Below are 20,995 nucleotides of genomic sequence, written 5' to 3'. Positions count from 1 at the left end.
AAAATCTTGATTTTAGGCTTAAATATAATTTAATTTCTGAATTTTTATGAAATATGACCAGGATATTTTCCTGAAAGGTTTTGTGAGAATCACCCACACGTAGGTGGTTGATCAGACATTCTTTTTGTATCTGGGGTGTAAAATGTAAACACAAAATTTTTAAATGTTCATATTGTTAATCAATAATGACTCTGCAAGCAATTGAGTCAGATCTGTAAATCAACAGCGGGAGTGCCTGGGCCATCAACAAAACACAGCTGTTATCTGTTGGCAGCCCTATCAAAGGTTAAACATTTTCACACTGAGACAAGTGTCAAAACCTTTAGCCAATTACTAAGAGGCTACAGAGTCAATGGCTACATTTACGTGTACACCAATACTCTGATTATTGCAATAATCAGAGTATAAGGAATAATTAGATTAAGATGTTTACATGATTTGGGTCAACCACTTCAATCCCGTTTACATGCTACTTGCCATAACTAATTATTTGATAAATTATTATAAACTAATATTTATTACAAATAACAACTTAATATATGTCTCTTTAAATACAGCTTGGCATAAGGAAAATTAGTCAGTCAGTCTGAGTCTTTTTGAATGATTTATTAAAAGAACCACTTCATAAGAGTCATTTTCGACTACACTGAATGCACTGTCTGTTTTGATTCACTAAAAAGAATCGGTTCAGTCATTTGTGTGTGAATTGGAATACACGCGATGGATGTTGTTGCGTTTCGCCTGCGAGCACAAACTAATTTCAAAGACGTGTTTCCTTCCCATTATTTCACGGCATAGGGTCTTTTTATCTCCCCAACATTCAATTCAGACTGCAAACGGACATTCATGACTTGGGAAAATATGTTTTCTTTTGCTGTGGGGCTGTAGATGGGGGAGCACCACTGTTGGAAGACTGTGAATGGAACTGCCGTTTTACATGAAGCCGAAAAGTAAGTGCAGCTTTTTCTTTTTTGCGATGTTTTCAAACCTGTGCTTGAGTGGAACATGATCCATCTGCAGCTCTGGTGCAGGCGCACTTTGGTCAGAGTGGAAGAAATGCTATTAAAGCATTTACATGCCAGTATAAAGTGATTCAAATAGGAGTATTCCACATATCTTACTGCGATTATCATTACTCTGATTATAAGCATAATCGCAATATCATAATCGCAATATTCCGTTTACATGAGCTACAGTTTAATCGCAGTATTGCCTTAATCGCATTATACTCGCATTATGAGGGTGCATGTAAACATAGCCAATGAAAACAATCATACGAGGAGCTACGTGTGCTTCATTCTGAGGGTCACTGTAAAACCCTCAATTTCATGATGAATGGCTTATTTTACATTCTGCCAACTCGCCACTACAAAAAGTTATTTCCTTAATCAGCAAGATGAAAATACAGTTTTGGACCAGTAAACTTTAGGCTATGAAGCACTAGTGTTAAAGCCGAAGAAAAAATAAAACCCAAATAAGCTTAACCGAGGGGAGGGGGTGGATGAGAACTTGCCTGTCCTGTAAATAAAAGGGTTTTAAACTTGGCCTCTTTCCTGAGGCAAGAGTAATTTGCCTTAGAGAGAGCTCTAAAAAGACCTTGAGATATTTGTTGGGATACAAACACACCCTATCTCTTACACTAGCTCAAAATTCAATGTTCTGTAACACTATTGACCATCACTTAATACCCAACAGGATGCTGTGACAGTGGAAAACAAGGAACTATCCTGTTTTTATTTCAAAGACATTTGCCTGATGCACATGGTTTCAGATTCGTACCATTTACCAACTTGTGGATAACTCAATATTAGCTTGATCCTGATGCCAAACCCTACCGTCTGATTTCGTCTACTTTAGAGTTCCTGTAGCCCAACTGGTAGAGCATGGCACTAGGTTGTGTGTATGATTCCCAGGGAATGCATGGACTGATAAAATGTATACTTTAAATGTACTTTAAACCATTTTGTATAAAAGCACCTGCCAAATGTCTTTCAATGACATTAAACAATGATTACAAACTTCACAGTGAAAGTTAGAAAACATGGACTTTTTCCATTTAATAAGAATTCTGATAACTGATATTGGCCCTGGGTGTAAACAAATGTGTTAACCCACTTTTCATTACCTAATCTAGAGAAATGGGTGTGGCCTGGAAATATGCCAGCATTATAACTGAAGTAGGTACGTTTAACCTAATAGAGGGGGCACATGCTGACACATACCTGCATATTTGCAACTAAGCAATTCATTATTTTAAGCTGCCAATCCTTTTTGCAAACAATAAACACTCTATTGGTTAATAGAGGAACATGATGCTTAAGCAATATTGGTGAGTGAAAAATGGGCTTCCACAAGCAGGTCAAAATGGGGAAGCACATTTATAAATTGGCTATATATTGTTTGCAAAAGAACAATATTTTTGCATTGAAAAGGCCTGTGCATGTTACTGACAACTATGCGAATAGTTTAGAAAGCGCTGGACAATCCCAATCCATTTTATATCTTTCAGCTGTCAATGGCCACTTCTGTCCTTTGCAGGCAAAACAATGGCTTACTTCTCCCTAAAACAGGACAGGCTTCTTAATATATTAGATACTGTGGTGCAGCAGAGATAACCATGAAACAAGCATCAGATAAAAGCCATTTTTGGTTACCCTCTCCTACTCCTTTGTGCATTAAAAGGTGATCACATTAGTTTTATATATATATATATATATATATATATATAGTGGAAACAAGAGTGATGACAAGCTGTGAAATATGCTTCGAGACCCAGGCCTTGTGGCAGGAAATAACCAAGTGAACCCAAGGAACATATAATATTTACAGCCAATCAGAGTGTTAGTTAAGGGAAACACCCCTTTTCTTTCTGTTTGCATTTAGGACAGATTGTGATTTACTGATCAATAACATGGGCACATGGTTCCTAGTTAATAATATGCCAGTAGGATTGTTGACAAACACAGTTGCTAATTATACAATGCAATAAATATTAATAATGGGTTAAAATAATGCATCTGTATATCTGTTGATGTATTTTGAATAAATTAACTGGACCAGCAGTCTGCAATAATGCAAAATCAAAATAAGCCAATTTAAAATAAAGCTCCCTTCAGGTCATTTAGGTTGAAGTCTAGGTTGAGGCTGATGAATAGCATTCAAGCTGTTCTGCAAAGGAAGATTATAAACAAAGATTTGGCCTAAGGCTTATGGGATTTGCAAAGAGGTGATCTTCACAACAGCTGTTTGTTTTTTTTTTTCCACACACTTTATGGTTTATATCTCTGAACTTGCTCTGTAGCACTTGGTGCCAGCACACTGTGTGCTCCAAACAAACAGTCATGCATGCCATATCTCTACTTGAGTCTACCAACCCTTATCATTTTGCAAGACTTCTGGCAAGATAGCACATGCAATCCTAGTGCATTTAAAGAGGAAGGCTTGTCTCTTTCAGAAATAAAGGAGAAAAAGGCCCGTTTACACAAATTCAAGAGAATTTGCATTGGATTCTAAAGAACATAGTAAATTAGAACAGAGATTACAGATATTCGTTATAAGATAATTAAAATTACACAAATCAACAAAATCAAATCATGAACAGTTGGCGTGTAACACGTCATCAACCTAAAATCACACAAAAATATGTGTAATATTTTGTAAAAATCATGATAAACTAAATGCAACTCCAATCCAGATTAAAGCATAGTTCAATGCAACACACAACAACACGTGAGCGATGCATGTCTGTTAGCTAGCAAGCTGAAGGACACAGCACTATAAACAACAATCTGTCCCTTTTGCATACCAGATTATTGTTACATGCATTAATATAAGGCATAAAGTGTCCGATACGGGTTGTATTTGCTTTAAGTTTAAGTACATACCTCCCGAATTGGCAAACGTGTGGCTGTTGCCTTCACTGTCCAGCTCACTGTATATGGTGGAACTGCGTCCATGAGGTGAAGAGCTGTTTACCCTCCGATGTGTGCTTGACAGAGCTGTTTGGCTCCTCCCCCCGTGAGCTTCTATTGGTCACTCTATAGACTCGCCTCTACGTGGAGGCGGGTCTTAAAAACGGTATCTGTCATTTGATTGGTTCCGTTCTACATCAGTCTCGAAAATCGCGCAACGAAAGTTGACCAAGGACAAATGTTTCAAATCAAAATACTTATCAACACAAAGGTTTAATTTTTAAACGTTATTTATTGGATTTAAAATTAGTCTGCGTGAGAAGCCTCAATGGAAGCGTTTATTTAAGAACAATGAACGATTTATTGTGATCATTGTTTCAACGTTTTCCTTAATTATTAATAAGCAGTTGCATCGCAAGGTATAAATCAAAAAAGTTATTTAAGGACTGCTGTTTCTAACAAATATTGTAAAATGATCTTCAATTTTATTTCATAACAACATCATGTGCAACATCCTTGATCCTTTTCTGCCATCTAGTGGTTCAAATCCTCAGGCAGTGAAGATCTATGTATACAAATAACTAAGACTGAGGGAAATACTGTGAGGCTATACATAAATAAATACATAACCTCAAAGAAACCCCGGTTTCGACAAAACAGAATGGAAAAAATATGTGATTAAATAAATTATTAATTAAACATTTACAATTAAACATATTAAGAAATACTGATTTTCTTTACTTTTAAATGACAATATAAATTTTAAGAATAATTAAAGAAGAAACAAAATACATGTTTTTACCTTTTAACTCATTTAATGGTGCACTCAGTACCTTTTGTCTTTGTGTCATCTTGGACTTACACTGACACCTAGCGGCTTGGATGTAGCATCATTTAAAATCAATCGTTGTCAGTTTCAGATACCATTGTAGAAATTTAGTATTCACAGTCAGCCATGATTACTTTAATCAGTGAGTATAAGTGTCAAATAACAGGACGGTTACTTAGATTAAGCGAGTAGTATTCGGCTGGTCGTGTGATTCTAACATGGCAGCCCCCATGTGCGGACCCTCTCCATTTAGATTAAAACAGCTTTTATAAGGTTATTGATATGACTGGATTCTCATTTTAATGTGAGTAGTTATAATTTCCTACATTTATTGCACAATTCCAATTCATGTCTTTAGGAGTTAAACTTTTTTAATGTGTGCACCTTTAAGTACACGGAAGGGGCATATTGAGATGTATTTCCCCTGTTGTACCACTAGGTGGCATAAAAGTTTTATATTCAGCCTATGAAACTTTGTATCCCAACAACAGGGTTTATTTGAGATAACAATCGACTTTCTTTCTTCCTTCCTTTTTTTAAATTATTATTATTATTGTTAGAAATCCACACAACTATTTATTCAAGAAGGGTTTATGATTCATAGTTATCTTTAAAATTTCACTGCGCTAAAAATGAGTTTTTGCTCTATCTCTTGTTTAGTCTGCTGTTGAACATTGTAGCTGCCTGGTCTGCTTTTTTGGATTAGGATGTGCACAATTTCATAAAACATATATATGATGCTGGAATGGATGAACTTGCAACAACGTTTAGTAGGGTAATCTGGACAAACCTACGCAGACAGATTTAATAGTCATAACAATGTGCAGTGCCTCAAAGAAATAAAATAAATAAATAAATAAATAAAATGTAAGATTTAATAGCTTAAGCATTTGAAACGGCAATTTGGTGAGCTAAGCATTCATAATTCTTAAAATATTTGTGAAGTTTAAGAAAGAAATAATTTAATACAGATTTCTCACACTTCTGCCACTAAAAGGTGGAAAAAAATGAATGTGGGTAGTTGATTTCTTCCTAACTCATTTGGAACTCATATTTATGAATTCTAAGATTGCACGGACATGACATCATAGCCGCTGCAGTTGATATGGAAATTCTGGTGGAAATGAATTAGGTTTGCTTCAGGGCTCATGTTACCCATATCCTGCTTTGAAACTTCAGCATATTTCAGAAACAGCTCTGTACATTGAAGAGAGGAATCTTATTGCTGAACTTGGTCATGCACCCCACCTAAATCATAGAGGACGGAAAATTAATTTTCATACCACCTATCAGCAAGCCTCTCTCATTCAAATCAGAGTGGTCACTACAGCATTATATTTTCCATCCACTTTACTCGTGCATATGACACACTTTCCTTTGTTTGGTGGGGTTGGTTGGTGCCTTACAGAGATAGAATGAAAAATCAGAATGATGTTATCATACTTCAAGGGAGCAGCCATAGGAGCTGTTTAACAGATGGTAGGTGAGCTATACACTAGCAGACATCTGCAATCCTGGTAGATGGACTGACTTCACTACTTCCTTTCTGATCTTTGACAACATCTAGGCCTGTTTTTATGCTTTTCATTACCAAACATCAACAGAAAAATTCCTGTGAAGTACTAAGATTCTTCTTCTAAATAGCTGGTGAGTCATTCAAGCCACAAATGATGACCTAACCTTAACCCTAAAATAATGGGTAACACTTAACAACTAAACTAAATATATTAGTTTAGGAAACTATTGAAAAATTTATATTTGTTGATCATTAATATGAATATATATGAATAACATATTTTTGAATAGTTTATATACAGTACTGTGCAAAAGTTTTAGGCACTTGTGAAAAATGTTGCATAGTGAGGATGGCTTCAAAAATAATGAAATAAATAGTTTTCATTTATCACTTAATGTCATACAAAGTCCAGTAAAAAGCTAAATCAATATTCGGTGTGACCACCTTTGCTTTTAAAACAGCACCAATTCTTCTAGGTACACCTGGACACAGTTTTTCTTGGTTGTTGGCAGATAGGATGTACCAAGCTTCTTGGAGAATTCACCTCAGTTCTTCTATCTATTTAGGATGTCTCAATTGCTTCTGTCTCTTTATGTAATCTCAGACTGACACGATGTTCAGTGGGGGGTTTTGTGGGGGCCATGACATCTGTTGCAGGGCTCCCTGTTCTTCTATTCTAATCTTTTCTATTTGCAAAAGTAATGTTTGGGAGTCTAACATTTAGATTTCCTATTGACACACTAAAGTTGAAGATATAAATAACCACCTTAAGACAAACACTTTTGTGAAACATCTTATGTGCCTAAGACTTTTGTACAGTACTGTATATATATATATATATATATATATATATATATATATATATATATATATATATATATATACAAATGGTGCCCTGTGATGGGCTGGCCACCTGTCCAGGGTGTTTCCCTGCCTTTGGCCTGAGACAGCTGGATAGGCTCCTGCACAACCCATGACCCTACTGGACAAGTGGCTTTAGACGATGGATGGATGGATATTCAAGTATGCATGAGATACCAATTGGCATTACATTATGTTTTTGTTAATTACATAATAATGACAGTTACAAAAACTTTCAAAACTGTTACAAATATGTTTAATGCACTATCTGTTAAAAGTTTGGACACACCTATTCATTCTTTACTATTACTATTACTATTTATTGATTTATTTTCATTTTAGAAAAATTGTAAAGTAATTAAAACTATGAAATAACACAAATTGAAGGATGGGAATTATGTAGTGACCATATATATATATATATATATATATATATATATATATATATATATATATATATATATATATATTTAAATAAATCTTATATTTTAGCTTCTTTAAAGTAGCTATTCTTCAATACAGCAAATTACAGCTCTAAACATTCTGGGCTTTATCTGTTCAATTTAAATAAATAAATGCAATAAATTATAAATAATATTAAACAAACAAATAAACAGATAAATAAATAAATAAATAAAAGGTTTTAATTAACATGTTAGTTTTGCAAATAAATGTATACAAAAACACAATTTTTTACAAAACTAATTTCAAGCATTTAAAGGGTTAGTTCACCCAAAAAATGAAAATTCTCTCATCATTTACTCACCCTCATGCCATCTCAGATCTGTATGACTTTTTGTCTTCTGCAGAACACAAACGAAGATTTTTAGAAGAATATCTCCACTCTGCAGGTCCACAAAATGAAAGTGAGTAGATTCCAGAACTTTGAAGGTCCAAAAAGCATATAAAGGCAGCACAAAAGTAATCCATATGACTCCAGTGGTTAAATCCATATCTTCAGAAGCGATATGATAGGTGTGGGTGAGAAACAGATCAATATTTAAGTCCTTCTTTACTATAAATTCACCTCCATGCCTAGTCGATGGCAATATGCACGAAGACTGCAAATCGCCAAAAACAAAAGAAGAAGAATGTGAAGGTGAACGTGGTGATTGATAGTAAAAAGGACTTAATATTGATCTTTTTCTCACTCACACCTATCATATCGTTTCTGAAAACATGGATTTAACCACTGGATACATGTGGATTACTTTAATGCTGCCTCTGTATACTTTTTGGACCTTCAAAGTTCTGGCCACTGTTCACTTGCATTATGTGGACCTACAAAGCTGAGATGTTCTTCTAAAAATCTTCGTTTGTGTTCAGAAGAAGAAAGAAAGTCATACACGTCTGGGATGGCATGAGGGGGAGTAAATTAGAGAATTTTCATTTTTGGATGAAGTATCACTTTAAGGGTAATCCTTTAGATCCAAAGTTTTTTTTTTTTTTTTTTTTTTTTTTTTTATAATTTAAACAATACAGATGTAGTCAGGTGTTTCCAAACTTTTGACTGGCAGTGTTCATATTTGTTAATCACATGTAAACAAAAACAAACAAACAAACAAACAAAAATCAATTTGCTCCCTTCAGTCAACACAACTCCACATATAGTTCACAGCAAATAAATAAATAAAGCTATAAATCAAACAGAGCTCTAGTCCTCCAGATGAAGTCTTGAAAATCCAGCCTTGTTCTTCCCCTTGTGCTCAAAGTGTGAAACAGCGCAGGGAGGCTCTGCCTGTCTCGTTCAGTTCAGCCTCACTGTCATTTAACTTCCTTCCTGCGTTTTGTACATTAAACAAACATATGACTCTGACGCCAACTGTTGAACTACTCCGAGTGACTGTAGCGCCGCGCAATACATAGTATTAAAGCAAAACATTTATTGTAATCGCCAAAAAGAACTCTTGGAATGAAGCGCGTTGGAAGAGAACCTGAAGTTATTGTTCGTGAATAGGACAGACAAGCGTTTGAACGACAGCGTCTGCAACAAGGACGTTTATCTCAATCAAAGCGAGGTGAGGTATCCGACGTTGGTGTGACATGCTGGTTAAGTTAACTTTTCAGACAGATCTAGGTAAGGGAGATGACCCAAAACAATGTTACCTCGCCAGCCTGTCAGTCAGTCTCAACATGTCTATCTGACTTAACGAAGTACACAGAGTCTCTGAAATCTGTTACTTTATGTTATTGTAATAAACTATAATCATATGTTCTGTATATTTCATTATCAAAGGGTTATTGAGACGGTTTTGGTGTTAATGACCATTTTTCACACTGTTTTGGAAACTACAGTAATAAACCAGATTGTCTAGTGTGAAGTAAATTGTTAACACTTTACAATAAGGCTGTATTCTTTAACATCAGATGACTACATTAGTTAACATGAGCTAACAATGAACAATACTTTCACAGTGCTTCACAGCACAATCCTGGTTCATGTTAATTTCAACATGTGCAACTCTTAATTAAAAAAATGTTTTAGAACATTTGAACTTTAGTTAATGGATTATGAAATAACAATTAAGTAATGTGTTTTAATAAATTAACATGAACCAATATTCATAAATGCTGTAAAAATATTGTCCATTGTTTGTTCATTATACTTATGCAGTTGCTAATATTAACAAACAGAACCTTAAAGTCCTACCACTATATTTTAGGTGAATGTACAGAAGCTATATGAACATGTTCCACCTCTGCAAAAACTGGTGATGAAGTCTTGGGTGTTTCATGTACATTATTATGTCAGAAAGACTGTTCCTTTATGTTCTTATAATTCATATACTTCATATTCATACATTTGTCCGTAAATGATCTTGCTGGAATAGAATTGGAAGAAGAATGAGTCTGTTGCTTCTACTGAGTTCATAAGAGAGTCACCACGTGTTTTCCAACTCATTCAAATTCTTTGAATACCAGAGAGTGGGCAGTTCAATAAAAAGCTTTTATTGACATGCTTCAAAGTCTCATGAGGGTCATTTTCATTTTCGTGAAATCATATTTAGTTCATATTAGATCATATTGGTCCTCCGTTGGTTCATGATCCATTGTGATGAACAGTTTTTAGACTCACTTTCTCTGAGTGTTGTACCCATAATGGTCCTGGTGGTGCAGTAACTGTTTCACCCATGACGTAGGATGCCTCAAGATGCATTTGAACTGTCAGGCCTCAAGGGCAATAGTGGACCATTAAAAAAATCACTTAAAAGGGTGGTGGCTGGGTAAAGAGAGAGGAGGTGCATTCCAGCCTTGACCCCCAGGGCACAATCAACCCATCCCACCTGACTTCTTAGTCAAAGCATGTGATGTTTATCTTGATATTTTAATCTAACAACCGAATTCAGAGTGAAGAAGTGGCTTTTCACTTACATATGTTTGCTGGTACAAGAAGGTGAGCATCTCAGAACATTATATATTTGTAATTGAATACAACTAAACAGTTTATATGATAAGTCATTTCCTTGGGTGTGTGGCTTTTTTGTTCAAATAATTTGTCTCAACTGCAAAAGTAATTAGTCCTACTTGAGAAAACTTGCTGGAAATTGTTATGGTTCATTATGAAATAATTTGCTTCAGCCTTTCAAAGTTAATCAAATTTCTATGTGCCATTTAAACAAAACTTCTCCCATGTGGAGGCTTTGGCTAAATGGAAGCAGCTAATGGATTCCTCAATGACTGTTTTTTTTTTTTTTTTTTTTTTCTTTTCAAGATCAACAGGGTTGAGGCTTCCCAGCCATTTCTGTTAGCAATGTAAAAAGAAAAGGGTAAATGTTTTTTGGTATTTGAGGACGAACTATTGTGCACCAATATTTTTTTACAAACATTTACAAACTGGCAAGACAAACTTAATGTGATATAAGGGTTATGGTATGTGGAATAATATTTTTCCATGAAGCCTTATTGTATTACACCCTCAGTCATTTGCTCTTTCTCTCTCAGGGAAAGGCACAAAATGTTATGTTGACTGCGTCTGAGTAACATGTGTTTCCAGTATTTGATCAGGTCTGTGTATATTTTTTTAAATTGAAGGACATATTTTGTCTGGCATACTAAAAATGTGTAACTGTGTGTTCATAGTGTGTAGACTGCCCTGACCTGAGTAAGAAGTGTGATGTAATAAAGATTATTCAGACGACTAAGTAAATGAGGAAGCTAATAGTCTAATACAATGGAAGGACAAGCACAAATTGGGAGAGAAAAAAAATTATATGCCAATATGTCACTAAAGAGGCTATCAGAAACATATTAGTAGCAACACAATTAAGACAATCTTTTGTGAACAACAAAGACTTTAACATGACACATTTATTTTGTCTAGAAAGTGACCAAACTTTTCATCTTAATACTAGTCCTAATATTTTATTAATATTATAGTCCTCTTATTGATGATGTCCTCTTTTTGAGTAATCCTACAGAATTTAAAAGAGAAGATATTTCTTTTGCCATTATTTTGATAAAAATACTTTCACCTATAAACCTTGACTTACTGATGCCATATACTCTTTGTATGAAATTGAAAACATCTGACTATATTGTGCTTCTTTTTAGCAACTCTGCTAAAGAAGAACCAGTGGTGGATATAATATGTGAATGAGGAAAGGAGTCTGGGATTGTATTTTTCAGTGCGTGCCAGCTTTCCTTCAGTCCTTCGTAATGATGGTTGGCTCTAGTGGCCAATGGACTATGGATGAATAGACCTAAATGGGAGCGCATAAGGACAGAGCCAGCCTGCCACTATGGCAGCTTATGCTCTGAACAGCCTGATAATGATGAACCCCAACAACCTGACCAATAAGGGCAGCCCTCGGACAGGAAGGCCTGTGCTTCCAGTACCTGGTCGTTCTTCATTTAGCCCAGGCAGCCTTAGCCCTGGGTCTCCAGGAAAATCCTTTGTCTTCCCGTCAGTTACCAGTCCCAGCAGCCCCAGGGCACATTCCCCATGCCGGCCGCCAGAACTGCTGGGTGTGAATGTGGGTAGTCGTGTGCGCAGGCTGAGTGGGTCCGGCCTGGAAGAAGACCAGGAGAGTGAAGAGCGACGTGCTGCTCAGCAACTGGAGCGACACAAGGAACTGCAGAATGTGGAGGTGAACAAGAAGGTGGACCTCTTTGAGGCTCACATATTGGCCCAAGTGCACAGCACAGAGAATCAGCGAAGTCCACGGATTTCGAGGAGACCTGTCCCAGCCAATCAACTTGCCAAACTCTGCTTGAACCCAGAAGAAACACCCCTAGCTATGCAGAATATGGATCATTCAATGGGGATTCCCAAAGAACTGCAAAATGGAAAGCGATTTTCTGGACCAAAGGAGGGGCTGCAGGTCAGCTGTGATGAGAAGAATGGGGCTGACCCAAATATAGAAGAGGGCATCCCACATAAGAGTACATCAGCAGGAACTAAGAGCGAAACATACAGCACTACAGACAATCACTCCAGGACTTCTCGAGAGGTTAGCAGCAACTCAACTGCCAACAAGAGCTCAGCATCTTGGACCGAGAAATGTTTGACAAACGACAGAGCTGATCCAACAGCAACCCAGCGACTGGTTGACTGGGGCAACCTAGAGGTGGCCGCCATTCCTGCTGTCATTATTACGGACCACGGCATGGAGGTAGGTGGGGAGGGCAAGGAGCCAGAGATTAGCCCTCAACCTTCAAGAGCTTTAAGGAAGCTCTCCTCCTCATCCGCCTCCTCTACGGGATTCTCCTCCTCTTGGGAGGAATCAGAGGACGATATCTCCAGTGACCCTGAGCGTTCCCCAGCCTTCTTGCAGACTCAACAGAAAGCGGTGAGTCCACTTGTGATTTACTCTTTGATTTTATTTTGTATGTGGGAGACGGTGGTTTGGTGAGTTTCCAATTTGGGGCAGCAAATCTTTCTCCGTTGATTTTGTTGATCATTGATCTCATTCAAACGTGCTGTTGTACATCTACAATTTCTGTTCTTGGCAGAATTACCTTCTGGGTGCAGATTTCACCTTAAAGTGATAGCCTGTATGTGTACTGGTCAGTCCCAGGATTGATGTTGTGTATTCTAGACTTCCTCCAGTGCATCTGTCTTTTCGCTCTCCTGCGCAGAGCTCGTCTGTATTCTTCCTGAGTAACTGTTGACATTCTCACATACAAAGGTACTTCTGTGTACTGCTGTCAGACTAGATGGACTTTTTTCTCTGACTTTAGTTGGCCGCCCTTTAAGTAAAGTACAAAAGAGCAGGGAACAAACAACGCAGTAGAAGGTTAGCAGTTCTAGAGCATATTCTCTATGGGCTCAGTTTACCAAAATTTTCAGTGATTTGTCAATAAATCATGCATGGAGAAGAAAGATTAAATGGATGTGAATTATTTTTTGGAAGTAAGCATCCATTATTTAAATGTGAAGTGTATAATTTCTGTGCCACCAATTGGAAATGCAATTGACTGTTTTAAAACAGGTTTCAGAACACTCCGATCATCTTCCATTTGTTGGACAAACAGAAACTTATGCCATTGTTTGAGCCAATATTGCTATGTTGGGCTGCTCAAACAAGCCAAAAGCAATGTTTTGATAGTGCCACAGAGTTTACACTTTCTGGTGAAATCTACCTACAAAGCTTACTTAAAATTTTGAACATGAAAAAATTACACACTTCACTTTTAAAGGGTTAATTCACCTGAAAATGAATATTCTGTCATCATTCTTAACACCCTTATGTTGTTCCAAACCCGTATGACTTTTCTTCGTCTGTTGAACATAAAAGGAGATGTTAGGCAGAATGTTAGCCTCCATTCACTTTTATTCACTCTTTACTTAGTGACCATTCACTTTCATTGTTTTAGAAAAAGGATGCAGTGACAGTGAATGGTGACTGAGGCTAAAATTTTGCCTAACATCTCATTTTGTGTTCCACAGAGGAACAAAAGTCCTACAGATTTGGAATTAGGGTGAGTAAATGATGACAGAATTCTCATTTTTGGGTGAACTGTCCTTTTAAGTAAATTAAACTTGGAGATTCAGAAATCAACTGCATTATGCATTACCCATAGATAAGCTCATTACTACTAACTTACACAATCATCTCCTGTGGAAATGACATGTGTTATGCATTTTCAAGGGGGTTACTCTTGTATTTGCGACATGCTTGCCGTGGTGAGAATGTGGTGGCTCACCAATTTAGGCATGCCTTGTTTGCAGCCGCATCGTGTGAACCTGCGGCTAGCATGCTAATGTTGCTGTCATAGAGGACTTCATTGTTTAGACATAGTTGTCAAACAGTCTTTTAGACTCACATTATAAGTTGTAGAATAATGTGACTCTGCTTGCCACTCATGCTTTATGCTGCAGGCCCCTTTATGTAACATTTATTTATTGTAAACACACAGTGGAAAAGAGCAAACATCCTATTGTACCATCTGACTTTTATGAGTGATAGCACTCATAAAATATTGTTTAACTATTTAAAGTGACCACAAGGGCAAGATTACTTGATAGCCTTGAAGTTCTGAAATAAAATCTTTGTTGTTCTCGGACATGTGCCATTACAGTGGAACAGCTTTGGCTTTGGAGGGTTGACGTACTGTGTGCACCTTATATGGTTGGGAGGCAGGGGAAAGCTAATTAAAGTGAGCTTTGTTTGATGTTTAAGGGCTCTGTGAGCACTCTAGTCTTTGTATAATGTGTATTCTATGCTCCCACAAGGTTCAAAGAGTAGTTCACCCAAAAATTAAAATTCGGTCATCATTTACTCACCCTCTTGTGAAACCTGTATGACTTTCTTTCTTCCATGTAACACAGAAGTTATTTGCTGCTCTTTGCCATACAAGGAAAGTGAATGTTGACCACTGCCTTCAAGATTTTTTAAGGCAATATTTTATGAATCTTGCTTAAATTTTAGTCTGTTCCTCACACAAAGCTATTGTATGGCTTCAGTGCTTTTTTGTCTGATTAGCTGCTTTTCCACTATTGGGCCAGTGCAAGCCAGGGATATCAACTGGCCAGCCGGGGCCATTAGCCTCAGACCTCGAGCCGCAAGACCAAAATCAATCTGCGTTCCCACCTTCGGGCCAATAACTCCGCAGCGTTGCCCAAAAACCCGTCCTTAATACGCCGCCCTGGTGCCAACGTCACACACCCCACCCATTTCACCAGCAAGAGGGAAGCTCAAGATGAGGTATCATTTTATCTAGAATATCGAGTTTATATTGAATGTAAACAGCAAAATAAGTTAGCGTTGACAACTCACCGACTGTAACTGTCATGGTGTCCCAAGTGGTCTCTCCACTAACAGCAGCACGATGTCACAGCACACTGTATATGAAAGTTCACCGTACCAGAGAAAGTAATTTCTTTGTGCACATTTTTGTCCATTGGCAAAATGGATTTGTTTTAATGGATTTGTACTGTGTCTGTATTTTTTTTTTTTTATAAATGTTTTTCCCCATATGTGTTCCGTTGTGCGCTGGATACACAACCTGGGAAGTTCAGCAAAACTCCACCTTTGACATTGAACCCGCCTCAATCTCCGGTTGGCCTTGTTTGACCCAAGGGTTCACTCTATGGAAGAGAGCAGCTCAGACATTTTGCTAAACCTTTCCTTTAGTGTTTGGGATAAAGAAAAGTCATGTATATTTTTAATAGGGCTGTCAGTCGGTAAAATTGTTTAATTGCCATTAATCGCACATTTTTTGTAGTTAATTGCGATTAATCGCAGATTATGAAAATAATGAATTTTACACCATATATACTTACTTTCCTGTAAAATTGCATTTATTTCCATCTTAGGAAAGAAAACAAAACATTAAGTAACAATATAATGATTTATTAACATTTTCCAAACAAAGCCTTCCACATTTTAAAGATAGAAATGCACTAAAATATCACCTATTCAAGTAACATGAAACATTTCCCAATATCTAATTGGTAGGTTGAAGTATTGAAAGAATTAGTCCCAACAGGTTGAGTATTCATTCATATTTTCATTCATTTCATATTTCTATATTCATAATTTTACATTTAAAATATTCATCTCATAACATTATTTATGCATTTGCAACTGCTGTGGAAATGCATTTATTCCTGCTCTGTGAAAATACACCTAATTGCCACTTCAGATGCAGCTTCTGTGCCACCCACCTTTGCTGTTGAAAGATGGCTTTAGTCCCCATAGGTTTAGTATTCATTGCAATGGGCATTAAATCTCTTAAACTCATCCTCCACTATATTAATCTGCCAGTAGACTGTCACTATCCGCTTTTTTACAGCAATCGTGAAGCTTCGTTCATGATTCGCGTCAGAGCGTCAATGCCAGCGTGCAGTGCCGCTTTGAACTCCACGGGAGAAGCTGAGTGATAGTTAAGACTTGCCGTGCTTCAGTGGTAATTAAAATGCACTGAAAATATTTGTATCACAAGTCCCATCTGGGCTTGTTTTGTACATCAAATAGTAGTGCTAAGAGGTCCTTTCTCCATCATTTTATCACTGACAGGGAAGCGCTGTTGTGGTGTGTGTGTCAGTATAATGACTCTGGGCGGATATATCGACATATTACAAAGGTTCCGCCCTCCCAACAAGACTTTATGTTGGTTTATGCTGAATTAACGGTAAATGTGTTAGTCTCGATTAAGAAAAATTAATGTGGTAAACTTTTTTATTAATCGCATGTGATTAACACATTAATTACGTCACAGCTCTAATTGTTTATATACTTTGATTCAAACCTGTGCATGACTTGTGCAATGATTTGTAAAAAAAAAAAAAAACTTTTTATATGTATATATATATACACTACCAGTCAAAAGTTTTGAAACACTTACTCATTCGTTATTATAATTTTTTTTCTTCACATTTTAGAATAATAGTAAAGTCATTAAAACTAAGGAATAACATAAATGGAACTATGGGAATTATGTTGTGACTAAACAAAATCCAAAATAAATCAAAACTGTGTTATATTTTAGCATCTTCAAAGTAGTCACCCTTTGCCTAGAATTTGCAGACATGTACTCTTGACATTTTCTCAACCAACTTCTTGAGGTATCACCCTGGGATGATTTTTGAACAGTATTGAAGGAGTTCCCATCTATGTTGAGCACTTATTGGCTGCTTTTCTTTATTATTTGGTCCAAGTCATCAATTTCAAAAACCTTTTTTTTATTTTGTTTTTTATTAAATATTAGTTTTATTAATGAAATAAATTAATATGTGTGTGTGTGTGTGTATATATATATATATATATATATATATATATATATATATATATATATAGATAGATAGACAGATAGATAGATAGATAGGTTGCACTAGGCCTTTGGAAAATTGAAGAGAGATAAAAACCACAAACTTGTTATCAGCGCTTTTGGTCAAACAAGTAACCCAGAAAAAGTTCAAATGGGCTTGCCTTTAAAGCACTAATGGCACTGTGTTGTGGTTTATTATGCTTACGACGTCCCATGTGCTCTGCAGAGCGCAGCGGCTGAGGGGATCCCTCAAGCACAGTTCCTTTGACTAGCTGTTGCACATTTCACTTTACCAACTGCAAACTCATACATGTTTTGAATCTCCAAAAGCACAGAAAGTGAAACTATACCACAGATGAGGTTCCAAAGATTATTATTATTTTTTTTAACACTTCCGTATTTCAACTAGGTTGAAGGTGTGAAAACTGGAATGTGTTTACATTTTCGCTCTCTTTAATAATGTTCTTTATGGGGAATGTACCTGGACTGGTTGTAAAACGTGTAAAAAAGCAGGCTTCATACACCATTAATTCTGCTGTTAATTACATTTTTGTGTCTCTTTGAAAAGGACTTTCTGTTTGACATTTAAACAAAAATGTCTTGCTGCTTTAATGCTGAAACATGTACGTTTTTGTTAAATTGTTAAAACGCTTAAATACAGGGTGATTTCCCTTAAAAGTGTGAAATGGGGGTCTGTGCCAGTTTCAAAACATTTATCTGTTTGTTTGAGCATCCCAACCAGCCGGACACAGCAGCTTTGGCTCAACAAATGGCGTGAGTTTAGTTTGGGAATATCTATTCGGACTAGTGGAAGACGGGGGGAGTGTTCATGAAACCTGTTTGAAAATAATCATTATTTATGCAATTACATTTGAAGTTGCACAGCAATTACAAACTTTAACTTAACCCTTGGTTGCAGTGTATTGTTGTTGTTTATGTGGTGCATTCTATTAATAATGAAGATGAGATATGCAAGATAACACTGGCCCAGTGCAAGTCAGAGGTGTGGTTTATTTTCTGCATGCTCAGTAACTCCCCTGATCTGGTGTCTCCTTTTCCTGTGTCAATCAGATGAGGGAAGAACCCTCTTGTGTGTGTGTGTGTGTGTGTGTGTGTGTGTGTGTGTGTGTGTGTGTGTGTGTGTATGTTTGTCTGTGCACACTGCACAGAGTCTTGTGGTAACTTGCTCTAGCAAACCCAACAGCAAATGTAACCTAACCGAACATGCGACAGGCAAAGCACTTAGCTTTTTGCTCAGTTACTGAAGTGCAAATCTGCATTATATTGCATGAATCAGACACAATTTGCGTTCAGGATACTTAAGTGCAGAAGATGCAATTTCCCCCTAAGATTAAATTTTTACTCTAATGAATGTTAGGTTTAGGGTTGGGGTTTGGTTTACGGGGTCCTAAATGTAACAAAATATTAATACCTGTTGACTGTTGACTTACAACATTTACAAGTAAAAACAACTCACTTTATAACTCTCTTTCAGTGCCACATTGTGGACATTTTACCAAGAAACTGGAGCTCACACGTGCACATACAGTTTGTTAAATAACACTTTCAGCTTCGCCCACTGCCACTGGGGGCAGTGGTTCAAATTTCGGTAAGCGTAGACTGATTTCAGCTGAGGAACTTTCGACCAACTAATCTGTGTCAATATATATATATATATATATATATATATATATATATATATATATATATATATATATATATATATATATATATATTGTTCAGCTACATTAAAGTGATTGACTGGCAGTTTAACAAGCTCTGGCATGCCAATGGTAGTTTTAATCCTAATGCAATCCTAATGGTAAAGGTCATATTTTTAAGGTTCATGTGAAAATTTGAATAAGGTATGATGAAACACGTCTAGGCCTGTGATCGCAGCAGGCTTCAGGCTACAGCAAGTGGGCGGATAGCTTTCTAGAGATTGTTTATGTCATACAAGCTGTGCTCAGTGAATGAACACACTCAGACACAATGAGTGCTTCTATTGTTGAGAAATGTTTCTGTTCTTGAAGCAAAATCATAGAGCGGATGAAATCATTTAAATTATTCACTATTCCTAATTTGAGAGCCCTTAAAGGGATAGTTCACCCAAAAATGTAAATTCTCTCATCATTTACTCACCCTCATGCCATTCAAGATGTCTATGACATTCTTTCTTCTGCTGAACAAAAAAAAAAAAAAAATGTTTAGAATAATATCTCAGCTCTTTAGGTCCATACAATGCAAGTGAATGGTGACCAGAACTCCAAAAGCATAAAAAAGAAGATAAAGTCAGCATAAAATTAATCCATAAGACTCCAGTGGTTTAATCAATGTCTTCTGAAGCGGTCCACTTGGTCTTGTGAGAACAGACCAAAATGTAACTCCTTTTTCACTGTACATCTCAACAGCAGGCTCCTTGGCAATCATGATTTCAAGCTCGATTATACTTCCTATAGCGCCATCTAGCTCTCTGCACATCCATCAAGCACTAGGAAGTGTAATCAAGCTTGAAATTATGATCATGCCTAGAGACTGCAGTGACAAGATGTACAGTGAAAAAGGACATTTTGGTCAGTTCTCACCCAACACCAATTTGACCAACTGGATTTTGGATTTGTGGAGCAAAAAATGAAAATTCGGTCATCATTTACTCACCCTAATGTTGTTCCAACCTATATGACTGACCTATAAGACTTTTGTGAAACACAAAAGATGTTTGAATATTAGTCTCTATTCACTTTCGTTGCATCTTTTTTCCATAAAATGGAAGTGAATGGTGACTGAAATTCTGCCTTACATTTTCTTGTGTGTTCCATTGAAGAAAGAAAGTCATACTGGTTTGTAATGGTAGTTTAAATATACTTAAAGCTACTTCTGACCCTGTGCTGTTGTTTCAAGTCAAATGTTCAGTAATCTGATAGAGTGTGACAAAACAAGCCCTGTATATTTGTCCTTAGCCTAACTTTGGACTCTTACACTCAGTCTGTGTGTTTGATTCTATCACCCTAACTGTGAGCATACAAGTGCTGTAGCATGATACACCAGAGGATATGAAGGCTACGAGCAATGGAAAATGTAACACTGTGGTTGACGGTTGCCTAGCGACTAGCTGACGTCAAGGCATGCCTGGTTCAAACAGCTGGGGTTCTTTGCTGCAGTCGAGCTGCTGGAGGGAGCCGTTTTATATGCAACAGACAGGAAGTGCACCGGCCCCTTTTTTAGCGCCGGCCAGGCTGGCTTCACGCGTATGCACCGTAAAACCCTTGAATATAGGGAAAGCACCCTACTATTAACAAATGGATGTTAATATTTGACATTGAAGGAAAAGGCATATGCATTTCTTAAACGTACGCATGGTTTTCTTTTGTTTTAGTTGGTGCCTAATTACGCATAGCATATTATTTTCTTTTTCAGTTTTTGCATGGTTTACTCTCTCATATTTTTCCAAACAGAAAAGAGAGAGAATTAAATGAGGTGTTCTTTAAGGGATTTCTTACCCAAAAATGACAAATTCTGTCATTATTTAGTTACCCTGATGTTGTTCCAAACCCATACGATTTTTTTTCTTCTATCAAGAAGAATGTTCACTCTTAATGGTGACCAGAGGCTGTCAAGCTCCTAAAATGACAAAAATCACCAATGTACAATAACAGTAGTCCATAT

The 20,995-nt window shown here is 36.7% G+C and overlaps 2 protein-coding genes across 4 annotated transcripts in view; one reads left to right on the top strand and one right to left on the bottom strand.

Annotated features, from left to right (window-relative positions):
- The window catches only part of LOC127410014 (atypical kinase COQ8A, mitochondrial-like), a 36,943-nt gene extending 32,927 nt beyond the window's left edge, over window positions 1–4,016 (bottom strand). The window contains exon 1 of the mRNA XM_051644994.1: window positions 3,885–4,016. The gene's annotated coding sequence lies outside the window, so the exon portion shown is untranslated. The remainder of the gene's footprint in view (window positions 1–3,884) is intronic.
- A 4,855-nt stretch (window positions 4,017–8,871) lies between these two features.
- LOC127410065 (inositol-trisphosphate 3-kinase B-like) overlaps window positions 8,872–20,995 on the top strand; it is a 40,628-nt gene continuing 28,504 nt past the window's right edge. The window contains exons 1-3 of one of the 3 annotated variants that reach the window (XM_051645093.1): window positions 8,872–9,135; window positions 11,060–11,122; window positions 11,669–12,906. In XM_051645093.1, the coding sequence (XP_051501053.1) occupies window positions 11,857–12,906 (1,050 nt within the window). In that variant the 5' untranslated portion in view covers window positions 8,872–9,135; window positions 11,060–11,122; window positions 11,669–11,856. Of the gene's footprint in view, window positions 9,195–11,059; window positions 11,123–11,668; window positions 12,907–20,995 lie in introns of all 3 variants that reach the window. The other 2 variants (XM_051645092.1, XM_051645094.1) reach the window with 2 other exon arrangements.

The sequence above is a fragment of the Myxocyprinus asiaticus genome, chromosome 19 (genome assembly GCF_019703515.2).
Source record: "Myxocyprinus asiaticus isolate MX2 ecotype Aquarium Trade chromosome 19, UBuf_Myxa_2, whole genome shotgun sequence".
NCBI lineage: Eukaryota > Metazoa > Chordata > Actinopteri > Cypriniformes > Catostomidae > Myxocyprinus > Myxocyprinus asiaticus.
The sequence above is the reverse complement of the archived record's forward strand: the minus strand, read 5'-3'. Positions and strand labels throughout refer to the sequence as shown.